This window comes from Mastigoproctus giganteus, chromosome 11 (genome assembly GCF_048544385.1).
Source record: "Mastigoproctus giganteus isolate SK-2022 chromosome 11, ASM4854438v1, whole genome shotgun sequence".
Lineage (NCBI taxonomy): Eukaryota > Metazoa > Arthropoda > Arachnida > Uropygi > Thelyphonidae > Mastigoproctus > Mastigoproctus giganteus.
The window spans coordinates 22,422,313-22,435,274 of record NC_143585.1 but is presented as its reverse complement, the minus strand read 5'-3'; the positions used below and the strand labels follow the sequence as shown (position 1 = coordinate 22,435,274).

General features: G+C 36.5%; 1 protein-coding gene across 1 annotated transcript in view; it reads left to right on the top strand.

The window, feature by feature from the left end:
- The window catches only part of LOC150077774 (epidermal retinol dehydrogenase 2-like), a 50,890-nt gene extending 44,449 nt beyond the window's left edge, over positions 1-6,441 (top strand). Inside the window, exon 7 of the mRNA XM_090384361.1 lies at positions 6,233-6,441. Within this exon, the coding sequence (XP_090240487.1) occupies positions 6,233-6,311 (79 nt within the window). The 3' untranslated portion in view covers positions 6,312-6,441. The remainder of the gene's footprint in view (positions 1-6,232) is intronic.
- The last annotated feature ends 6,521 nt before the right edge of the window (positions 6,442-12,962 follow it).

The following is a 12,962-nucleotide window of genomic DNA, read 5'->3' as shown; positions in this document are numbered from 1 at the left end:
ACAGTTTTGGAGAAAAGTGGAGAAATACCATCAGGACCTGGAGCTTTCTTAGCATCAAGATTCATCCAAATCCTTTTGACGGAAGACCATAGGAGGCATTGAATGGGGTGTGCTGGGAATGGTGGGAGGTGTTTTACTAAGATCTTTAATACGTGAGTTGGAAGAAAAATGGGATGCTAGCAGGTCAGCTTTATCCTTGGCTGAAGTGACAATAGAACCTACTGGTTTTGACAGAGGTGGGAGCAGAGATGGGCAAAAGTTGTTGCCAATAGCTTTGGCATGGGACCAGAATGCTCGGCTACCATTAGGGCAAGAAGCAAGTTGTCTACTCTTAGCCTGTTCAAAATCTAGTTTGGACTGATTAGCAGAAAATGAAACTGAAGAATTGGAAACAAGCCAATTACGATATGCAACATTCTTCTCTTGAACAGCCTTAACACATTTATTGGAAAACCAAGTTTTAGATAAAGGACGAGATTTTAAGGTGGAATGAAGGATTCCATTCCTACAAGAATAATTTCGCTGACACGATCTGAGCAAATGTTGACATTAGAAGTTTTGAAACAGTAATCTGACCAAGGAAAAGAAGAAAAGAAATCTGGCAGGTCATCCCATTTTGCATTCTTGTAATGCCGAACTATACGAGGTTGGGAATAGCCGTGAGATAAAGGCTCCATTGGAGAAGAGACAATCGCCAAGTTGTGATCAGAGGTACCTAAAGGACCACTTGCTTCGACCATGTACTTAGGATTGTTTGTGAGAAAAAGATCAAGCGTGTTGGCTGTATGGTTAGGATTGTCTGGTATTCTTGTAGGTTCAAGAATACTAGAACAATCTGCAAGGTCATTAGAAATTGCAAAAGCCGCAGCATCTCAACCAGCTGGGTTGGTGTGACTAGAAAATGGAAGCCGGCTGGAGTTATGAACATTAAAATCACCAAGGAAAATTACCTCGCTGTTAGGAAAGTTGGACTGGAGAAAGTCAAGTTGCAAAGAGAGAAGTCAGAGCTCCAAGTGATTATTGGAGTTGGGAGAATGGTAGAGAACAGATGAATTTGACACAATGAGGTAGAGATTTTTTTTAAGCCAGAGAAGATCGAAAAAAGGGGATTCCAAATTACGAAGTCTGACGGGGAATATTGGAATGGACATATGCACAAGTACCACCTTTGAGGCGAAAGGAATCATACAGTGAATAATTTGGGCAACTGAGATGAACAGTGGTTAAATCAACTGCTAACTGAGTTCTGTCAGAAAAAGTACATGGCGTTTGGCAGACTGTAAGTGGAAATGGACATCATTGAGATTAGAACTGAAACCATGTATATTTGTGAAATGAACTAGGAAGTGTTTGGGAGGTTTAGATATTTTCGCAGATAAGTTTGCTCTATTAGTTTGACAATTCGTGGTGTATTCAATAGTAAGAAAAAGTGGTGGGTGGTGACATGCTATATGAAGTAATGAAATTTTTGGATATGGCATACATATGGTAAGAATTAACCCAGATCCTTGATATAAAGTGTAAAGTGGCCTCGATAATGTCCCCTGCATACATACTACTCTGACTCCCTCCAGTCACTATCTGGCAGAGTAGAGGCAGAGGCAGCAAGATTATATCCTAGCTGATCCGGAGGTCTTCTAGAGAGCTACCAATAGGTTTGGTCCGGTGTACTAAGTAGCGGCCGGCCTGTGAACACCATTTTAGAGCTGTACCTTCAGAATGTAGGGAAGTTTGGATCTTGACATGGTGTTCTCAAAAGTTCACTGGAACTTTTGCTCTGGAGACTAAACATGGGTTCCACCACTTCAAGCCTCCAGTAAGCAAAGTGGTGGTATCGCACAGGTTGATGAGATTCATTTACCAACTAGCATTGCCTGGTAACATAGAGGGACCATTCCTGTGTTTGTGTGAGTGCCACACCTTGACTACTGCTTACGTTGGTTCACACCTGGATGGTCACCCACATTATGCTTGTGCTTGGACTAACCGTATCAATTTGAAAGTGGAAGCAGAGGATTTGGCTGTTACAGACTGTCCAGCCTTCACCGAAATTGGGTCACTTGACTATCATCAGAATATCAGTGTGACCCAAATATCTGTTCCATCAGTGTTTTAGGCTCCCAGGTAGCAAGCATGGCTTGTCTGGCATATCTGAGATACTGTCTGCGACAGCCTCAAGGACCATATATACCTATACAGCTGATACTTGATTTACCGGGACACTTCAAGATCCCAAAGTAAAAGGGAAAAAAAAAAAAAAATCCATCAAAATCACAAAATTCAACTAATAAATAGAATAGGTATAACCAGATATTTTGCAAGTTGTAAATAAGCGACAAGAAGCAGTGTTATAAGTCGTGACTGGGAGATGAACCTATTACCCCGCAATTCCCACTGTCTTCACATCTTCCACTCAAATAAACAACAGAAAGAGAACAAATGTTTAGTTCATTGTGTGGATTGCTGTGTTTCGTAGCTCTGCAAAAGAAAAAATTTTGTTTCGTTATTTGTCAGGAGTGATTTGTTTTGTTTAGAAATCACAAAAATGACGGATAAATGCAAAAGAGTTGTTTTCAATTGAACAAAAATTGAAATTATTCAGAAGTTTGAAAACTGTTCATCCATTAAATCTTTAATGAACCATTATAATAATATGTTGGTGACCAAAACCATACATGAAGTAAAAAATAAAGGGAAGCTATGAGATTTTGCAGGCACATCTGACAGCATTCAAGGCATGATAACAGAAATGATGAAAGTCTACATACAAGGACCTCAACAATGCAGTGGTGTTATGGTTTAGCCAACAAAGAGCAAAAGGCAATTCAGACTCTGGGGCAGTTTGTGCAACCAAGGCAAAATATTTTTTCAATGAATTAAAATTGCAGGCTGATTTTAACGCATCTTCTGGGTGGTTGACACTTTAATGAGAGGCATGGCATTCATCACATTTCCAGTCAAGGTGAAAAACTAAGTAGTGATGCACCGGCTGCAAAAAATTCACCAGTGAGTTTCAAAAATTTATTGAAACCAATGAACTTGTGCCAGAGAAAATTTTCAATGCTGATGAAACAGGATTGTACTGGAATTGTCTAACGTCAAAAACTTTGGCATATGAAACAGGTAAAAGTTCCAGGACGTAAAATGCAAAAGTGAAGATTGACAGTTCTTTGCTGTGCAAATGCTGGTGGGTCACATTCTTCGAAACACTGCGCAATTGAAACGGCAGAAAACCACGGGCTTTCTCAAGTATTTCAATATCAAATTTACCTGTCGATTACTACATCTATTAGTCAGCCTGGATAGATGGAGATATTTGCCAGTTGGTTTAGAACTAAATTTGTGTCTTCAGTGAGCCAACATCTGGCATCACTGGGCTTGCCACAGAAAGCTGTCCTGCTATTAGACAATGCACTATGTCATCTTAATGAAGAAATTCTAAAATCAGATGGAAATATTTTTGTAAAATATTTACCCCCAATGTGACAGCTTTAATACAACCTCTGGATCATTTAATACAACTTATGCGATAAATTTATCCTAGAAATTTATCTCTCAAGTTAGCAGAAGAAAATGATTGCAATTTATTGATTAGTTTATTGGTTCATATTGTGATTTATTGATTCATTTTGAAAAACCCTGACGGTATTGGATGCAATTTACGAAGTTTCAGAAGCATGGAAATCAATAAAAAGCATAACCTTAAAGAGGTCTTGTCGTAAATTTTTACCAGGAAATGATGGATTCTTAGGATTTGAAGAAAACTGCAAAGATTTGGTACCAGAAATGTTACGAAATTTGCAAACAGATTGAGGGGTGTGTGGATGTCGATGAGCAATCAATTCATGGTTGGCTTAATTCTGACAAAGATTTAGCTGGTGGTGAAGTACTAAATGATGAAAACATTTTACATCATGTAATGACTACTACACCACCACTAAATGATGGTGAACCTGAAGAAGAGTTGATATTGTCACGAAAAATTAGCCATAGTGTTGCTTCAAGCCATACAGAAGCACTTCTTGGCTACCTGGTGCAGCAAGACAATAGTGTTTTATCAGAAAATATTGTTTTAAGTGCCATTCGTCAAAAAGTTGCAAAAGAAAAAAAAAAAAAAAAAAATCTTCTATACTTTCGTATTTCTCTAAACAAATTGATTTTGACTTATCTCTCCTATTTTTCGTAAAATTAAAATATGAAATATTATGTTAAAAACAAAACATGTTTTAAAGATATCATAGAAGTTGAAACAGAATTTGTAAAAAAAAATGATTGTGTACCACCGTTGGCAGACTTTGGTGCCCGACGCAAGCATACATCATTACCTATAAGTGTTTTTATACTTATGACAGCATCATATTGGACACACGAGTTGTGTTGAGGTAAGTTTTATGTTTTTAATTTTTTTATCCATTGCCATATTTTTTATGGTACATTGCTGAATATTTTTGGATTAACTGGGAAAAAATCGATTATCCAGGATTTCTATCCTGGAAAATCCGAAGGTCTACTGTGGAGATAGACATATATATTTGAATAATGTTTGAATTAGTCGAAAACTGAATAATAATAATAAAAAATAAAAAGGTAAAGAAAACATCAGAGGCAGCAAAAAGCATATTCCTCTACTTGATGCTTGAAATATAAAAATAGAATGATGATTAAAAAAAAATGCCAGACAGAAGAGCAAAAATAGTCAAAATTAAATTAAACATATAAATAAATAATCTGTTTATACTCCGGGACGACCAAACGGTCAGAGGAGTTCACAAGATAAGACAATACAAGAAACAGCACCATATTCAGCAATCACGGGCTTGAACCCCGGTCACTCAAGGCACGTGTACTTATGCACCCGCGCGCCTGACCACTAGGCTGCGGCAGCCTTTTATAATTTTATAAACATAACTATCAAACCAACAGGGAGGGAAAAAAAGGGTAACAAGAGTAAAAAAAAATTGCAGCAGAAACTCTCCAAGATAATTTAAAAAATCTAAATGCAAAGATAATAAAATAATAATGAATTAAATTTTGAATGCCAAAATTTATTAAACAGAAATTTAATGGAGACCCCTCTGATGGGCACCAAGTCCAAATTTATATGAAATATCACCAACAGAGATGCAAACCAGCTACAATAAAATAAACCAAAAATAGACTGACCATTACACCCATCTGAACAGAGGACTACAAGGCCAATAATGGTCAGGGAATCTCTGTATTTCGATCTCTAGACAAATCGCCGCAAAGGAGAGGTGATCGAAAGATCAGTCTGCCACCTGATCCCCAGTTGAACTGCCAATGCAGAGGACTTGAATAGCGGTGGTCCTGATGCAGCGAAAATTAAAAAATAGGACAGATACAAGCACTCCAATGCAAACCCACGCCACTGACAAAAAGTAATCTTAACCAGATTATATAGACGAATAATGAACTATAGATGGCAGCACGGGTGCAGCTTTATCAAATCTGCCCACTACTGTCATGTGATATACTTATGTATATATTTGAAATAGTTGAAAACTGAATCTTTCATAATAAAAAGGTAAAGCAAACATCAGAGGTAGGAAAAAGCATATTCCTCTATGTGATGCTTGAAATATAAAAATAGAATGATGATTAAAAAAATAAAAGTAATGCCAGCAGTATGGCAAGACAGAAGAGCGAAAATAGTCAAAATTAAACATAACGATCAAACCAACAGGGAAAGAAAAGAAGGGTAACAAGAGTAAAAAATATTGCAGCAGAAACTCTTCAAGGTAATTTAGAAAATTTTTTGGAGGCTTTCCTCATATGGGATGGGCCTTTGTTATTCTTATCAAATGAATTACCAGTTTTTGGATCCTTTTTCAAGAAGCTTAGCGTCCTTTTTCCTTTGCCATTAGTAATCTTGCACGACACACCCAACTTCCATTTGGGCTTGCTCAGCTACTGGAACTTATTTAGTCACCATCAGTTTGCCTTTGATAGAACGTAACACCCCATACTCTTCATCCTGTCCTGTATACACTGTAATGTATTGAATTTCTTTGTTTCTGATCTCCAAATAGCAATGTCTCAGCCCTAAAACTGTCAACATTTGTGAACTTGGCCAGAAGCTCTCATTTGTTTGCATTTGTACTTGTAAGTTGAGTCTTGTAATAACTTCCTGTATGTTTAAGTAGGCTACCTATCAATCAGTTATTTATGTAATAGATATAGTTATTTTTTCTCATTTTTATTTTTCTTGCAGTCTTTTTCCAGAAAAAGTTTCTATGCTGATTCAACACTTCATGGATTTTGCAGCATACCCACATGAGCCACAGCATTAATTAATTGGACATTTAGTGTGAAATTGAGTGACCATTTGTCTTTCTCTTATTTCTTTAGTTTAGAAACTTGCTGAAAAAATAACCACTTATGTATGATTGAGTACAAAACAATTTTATAGTGAGATTTTTACCCACCAAGTTATACTGTGATTTTGAAGTGAAGATTTTTCATGGTTGTTGAAAGTTATAGAAATATATATAAAAAACAGATAGAGATGTATATAAACAGATAGCCTAAAAATGTGTTGTGCAATATGTGTTGACCACTAAATGTGTTTGCATTTTTCAATACTATCAGACCTAATATTAGATCTGATAGTATTAGTATTCATTTGAAAGAGGAAGACGGATGAAGAGGAAAACTGTTCGGATGCATTTTTTCTCAATGACATGTTTCTTGTAATAAATATGTATACCTATTTTTGAACAATAAAGAATTTTTTTTTTTAGGTTGTCCTTAATTACTTTGATATACTTCAGATAAGAGGGATGAAATACAATAAATTTAAAAATTTGTTTTCAATATTTCAGACTGCATTTTTTTAAAGGAAAGTATAATCAGTTTTAGATGTGACTTTCTAGTTAATAACAACTAAGTTACTGAAAGCCTTGAGTTGGTTGATTGCCAAAGATGAATGTTTTTTGCTTTGCTGTGGGATGGTATTTTTGTTCAGTAGTATACTTGCAAAATATCAGAAGGACCCATTCATTCACACCTTGATTAACTGTAATATACACACATACACACATACATTGTAAAGAATCTAAATATAAATGAAACTTCTGCTCGACTGGCTATTAATTAGGACTAAAGAGATTACATATTTGCATCAAGAATTGTATATACTGTCTGAGTATTTCAGTAGGAACTGGTTACAAGGAATATGTGGCAGAATTATGAATGATTTTAAAATATTTGCCACTATACTAATACTTATTTATGGTAAATGTTATATATTTACCATAAATAACTATTAGTATAGTGGCAAATCATGAAAGAAAGCAAACTTTTACAGCTTCAGCAAAAAAAAAAAATTTTCCAACTACCTGCTCTCCGAAGGCAGATTTCCACAAATCTCCTGCAACCATCCTTCCTCATAAACATACAACTGTGCATGGGAAAAGCATGCACAGTTGTACTGTACTGTATAGCTATGTGCATAGAAATTCCATATTTATGAATATTTAGCATTTTAACGTTCATATTTGATTTTGTTGATACTTGATCAATTTAGGTGTCCCTTGTGTTTTCCATCAGCATTTAGCTTACTCAGTCTATTAAAAGCCTTAAAACACCTTCGTCAGATTTCACAGGTGCCTGATTTTTAGATGATGTAATTTGCAGAACTGGTCTTTCTTGGTTCCTTTTGTTCCCCTAGCTAATCTTGTTGCTTGTCTCTGCACCAGTTCAATGGATCTACGTTCTTCTTAAAATGAGGCTTCCAGACCTGTATGCAGTGCTTAAGATGTTCGCATTATATAACAGGATAATCTCCTTATCCAGCTGCAAAATTCATGTCTATCACTGATAAATTTGCCTTTATCTTCCCTCACTCGCCTATCCCTTTATCCAGATCAGCAACTTGCCACACTGCTCCAACTTGTACAGCAGTCTTATGTGGCAATATCAAAGGCTTTTCTGAAATCTAAGTATATGATGACAGAATTACATTTTGCATCCAGTTCCTTTGTTATTGCATCATAGTATCCAATTGGATTAGTTAGACAAGAACACCTCTTAAGAAATCCATGATGTGACTGCAGTGTAACTGCAATCACATCATGGATTTATCTAGACGGTCCTACATTACTTCTTTAACAATTGCACAAAATTCAAGCTCATCAAAGGGTCTCACTTGGCCCTCTGATCTCCCCTCTTGTGAATAGAAGAGAAACTTGCACATCTCCAATCTATGGGGGACCTCCATTGAATCCAAGGCTATTGTGATTATGCCAAAGGCCTGCTAACCTCTTGCTTCTATTAATATAATTGGGTAGATCCCATAAACTCCACTTGCATCGTTTACTCTTAGCTTCAGCAGTTTCTCTTCCACTTTCTTCTCAGTTGCCATCGCAAAATTGTTTAGCTCAGTGTTAAATTTGTTACTCTGGCATCCCCCATCCCTTAAATTCCATTTGTAAATATAAATGCAAAACATCTATTCAGTTTTTCATCAATCTGAGTGCTTAGGATTGTCTGTCGGACTTTTCTTTGCCAGAGATTTCTTGTAATCTGCCTTGGCTTGCCTAATCCCCTTTGTGATTTGATTGCTGATGCTTACTGTGCATTTCTGTATCACAATAATTTTTAAGCATTCCTTGCAGTTTTCTTCTGTGCCATGATTCTCATTAGTTCACCTGATGTCCATTTGTTTAAAATGCACTTTAAAAGTTTAAAATGCCCAGTAGCTTCAGTGATTAAGTCCCCAAATGCATACCATTTTGGTTTTACTGTTGGTAAGATCATCAGTTGGTTCCTCTGCATAAAATTTAAAACCTGTTTGAGACTACTGTGGGTTACCTTTACAAAAGCAAATGCCCTTCTGTTTGCTGTTGATAGTTGTTACAACTTTAAGTAAGTCGCACATCAATATGCTGCCACCTAGTGGATCCTTTTATCTGCAGATTCTTAATGCATGAAGTCACTGCTAGTAATCAGATTAAGAGTATGCTTTCTCTTGTCTGTTTAACATGGTGGTTAATATAATTACAATTACAGTAGTTTAACTTTTGAAAAGAAAATTATAAAGAAATATAGCCTTTCATAATTTTCAGTCTTCTAATTGCTATCCTAAAATGGTAATGAACAAAATGAGTGGCACACAAATAATCTAACAAGGATGGGTCAAAAGGAAAATTATGCTTTCCTGGTAGTGTTTTGCTACTGCAAGAAATTTAAACTATTAGTCTTCACTTCTGTAATCAGCTCCATTGCAGTGGGATGCATAACAAATGTTTCAAAAAAAATAAGAGTGAAAGCATGGGGTGGTAGAAATCAATCTCCAAAGGTTGACCACACCCCTGCTCTATATTCAAAGCCTTGAATGGAAATTATTGTTATTAATCCATCCGTACAACAGGATTGGAGGAAACTTTATATGCAGTGTACACGGCGGTCCATATGTTTGTTTATGAAGAAATTATTTATACAATTTAATTCTTGAAATCAGTTTCCTGTCCCTATATATTTTATTAATATTACATTTACATCATGCTATTTTTGATACTCTAATACCTTATTCAAACTGTTTTGGTGATCCATGAATATTCAGTTTACTTGGTGAATTGAATCTTCTTGGTCAACTGATATGTAAACCGCCTTGTATATATCACACAGGAACTACCTGTGATACACACACAGGTAGTCCCTGACTTTACGAGTTAATTCATTCCTAGTGCGTGCTCGCAAAGCGGTGATTTATTTTCCATAGACATGTTAAAACGGATTAAGTTCTCAACAATGAAATTTGACTGAGGTAATGTTAAAGGTCAAAATAATAGTCAATGATTTATCTAAAGAAATGAAAACATAGCCTTTAAAATCAAGCAAATTATAATAAAGATATTTATGTCATAGTTAAAGAATTTTATTCTTCATCATCGACTGATGAAGAATAATGAGATCATGTTTGCTTATTTTCTCATTTTGTTTCCAGTATTATTCCTCTTCACTGTTTCTTTTTATTAACATTGCACTCTGTAGTATTACTTCGTTTTGGCATACTGTACAGTATTAATAAGGGGGATAAATTTGAAATAAGACAAGTACACATATATACTTGCATGCTTATGTGCATAATACTGGGCTTCAGCTCACTGAAAATGAGCAACACAACTACTCTTTGTAATGTCAGCGTAGCAACTGCTTTGTTATGTGAGTCAGTGAGATGCTCACTTCTGCCTGAACAAAACATACAACTGTGCATGGGAAAAGCACACACAGTTGTACTGTACTGCATAGCTATGTGCATTTATGAATGTTTAGCATTTTAATGTTCATATGTGATTTTGTTGATACTTGATAAATGAAAAAAAAAAAGAACTCTTAAACCCAGGAATATGTAAAGTGGGAACTGCCTGTGTGTGTATATATATGTATGTCCATTCAATGTGTATGTGAATTTTAATAAGATTTGACATATGCAATGAAAGTTTACTCTTCAGCTTGGGACAAATTAAAATTAACAGCTGTGTTTTAAGTATACATAGCATGTTCATTAATAAAGTAGCATGTTATTAAAATGCTATTGGATAACCAGTTAATAAAATTACAGGGAAAATGCTCTAACTGGGGGTTAGTCATTTTCATATACAGGGTCATCGAAAAGGTGTCCGTGATTTTCCCTTTTAATTATCTTTGTAAATATTTGAGCGATTGCAGTGATCGTAGCAGCAAACAAGGTTATTGTTGACGTGTCAACAATAACCTTGGCTGCGGTGTGAGTGCACAGAATGACTCCTGTGTGTGTGTGGCCTTGGTGTCAATAAGGTGACTGTGCAACAGAAAATGCAGTATGTTGTACACTGAATTTAAATCTGTCATAATTGCAATGTCAATAGCGACGTAAGTCGGTACTGAAATTCAACATACCACAACACTCAACTTTCTGTTGCACGGCCATCTTACTGACACTGACTGAGGCGGTGCATGTAGGAGTCATTCTGTACACATGGCACAGTCAAGATCGTTGAGGTGTCAAATGAAACTTAGTTACCACACTGTTAGCTGCTACTATCACAGCAATAGATCAAATATTTCTGAAGATAATTAAAAGGGAAATCATGGACACCTTTTTTGATGACCCTTTTGGGGCAATTTAAATAATTGGGGTTGTTTTAAAAGTAAAGCAACAGTTGTTTTGAGGGAGAACCACTGTCTTTCCCAGTAATAATGCATTATATGGATAAAGGCACAGTAGTTGATTTGGGCAGGACAGCTGTTTATATACAGTGTTTCAAAAGTGACGGTCAATAATTTAAAGGTGAACTGACTGAGGCGGTGCGTGTAGGAGTCATTCTGTACACATGGCACAGTCAAGTGCATACTACAATATGTAAAAAAGCTTAGTAAACATGGGTCCTTAAGTGAATTGTTTTTCGAGATATTGCACTTTTCTAGTTGGGATCTATCACTGACTTGCTTATTTATGTTAGGTTATGCTCATTCTCTCCCTTCCCCCTTGCAATGCTCTGAGATGTAGCAGGCATAACAGTACTTGTCAAAGGACAGTCAACATGGAAAGAGGTTTACAGCAATGAAGAGTATGTGGACATGCACTTCATGTATGGCAAAGCCAATGGCAGTACACTTGAGACTGCACGTTTACCAAGAAGCATTTTCCTACCGAAGGCAGCCTAATAGGTGCACATTCATCACGGTACATCAATGCCTTAGAGAATATTGGCACTTTGCACATGGAGTATGAGCAGGTACGCCCAGAAGCATGACACCTGACGTTGAGGAAAGGGTGTTAGAAAGAAAACAAAATCCAGGAATTTCGACAAGCAGGGTTGATCTGAAAGAGCATGTACTAAGTCATAGCAGTGTGTGGCGAATTTTACATTGCCAATTACTGTACTGCTACCATATCCAATGTGTACAAGGTCTCAGCAATGCTGACTGCCCTCCTAGAGTGAACTGCCAGTGGATGCAACAACAGTGTGTTCTGAATCCCCAAGTTTTAAACATTTCGTTCACTGACAAAGCTGGGTTTACTCGTGATGGTATTTTTAATTTTCATAAATGTCATGTTTGGTCCGACGAAATTCCTAATGCAATTCACGAGTCACAACATCAACGTTTCTTGTTGAATGTCTGGGCAGGACTATTAGGAGACAGTAATTGGACCACACTTTCTGCTAACAGGAGAGCTGTACCTTCAGTTCCTGCAGAATGTTCTTCCAGACCTTGATGATGATGATAACGTTCCACTTCAGCAATGCCAGAACGTGATTTATGCATGATGTGCACCAGCACATTTTCCGCGCGTTGTGACTCTATCTAACTAGGAGGTATGGTCAATGGTGGATAGCTAGAGGTGAGCCTGTAATGTGGCCTCCCAGATCACCAGATTTAAACCCTATGGATTTTTGTATCTGGGGTCATGTAAAAAGCTTGGTGTACACGTCTGACATTAACAGTTGAGGAATTGCAGCGTCGGGTTGAAGGAGCCTTTCAGCAAATCAGGAATGCCTGAGAGGATTCGCAACTCAATGCAGAGAAAACTACAAAGCTGCATACAGATGCAAGGATTGCATTTTGAACACCTTTTGTAACATTCTGTGACGTAAAACCCGTAAAATCCTGTGGTGTTGAAACTAAAAATTAAAAATGTATTATCTTATGTTTAATAAAACCACCCTTAGCAAAGGATTCACAGCTTTTTGCTAACTAGTGCACCCATAGTCAGTGGCAGATCTTAACAGAAAATGTGCATTATCTTGAAAACGGTTCATTTGCGGCCGACGTTCACTGGGACTTTTTTGCTTGCTTTAGTTTGTTCTTTTCACCTTTAAATTATTGCCCATTTTTGAAACACTATATTTGTACGAAACATTTATAAACAGTGTATGAATCTTAATTAAATGTTAGCTTGGTTTTGAAATCATTAGATGTTTAACATGACATGAACAGGTGTAGTTTTTACGACT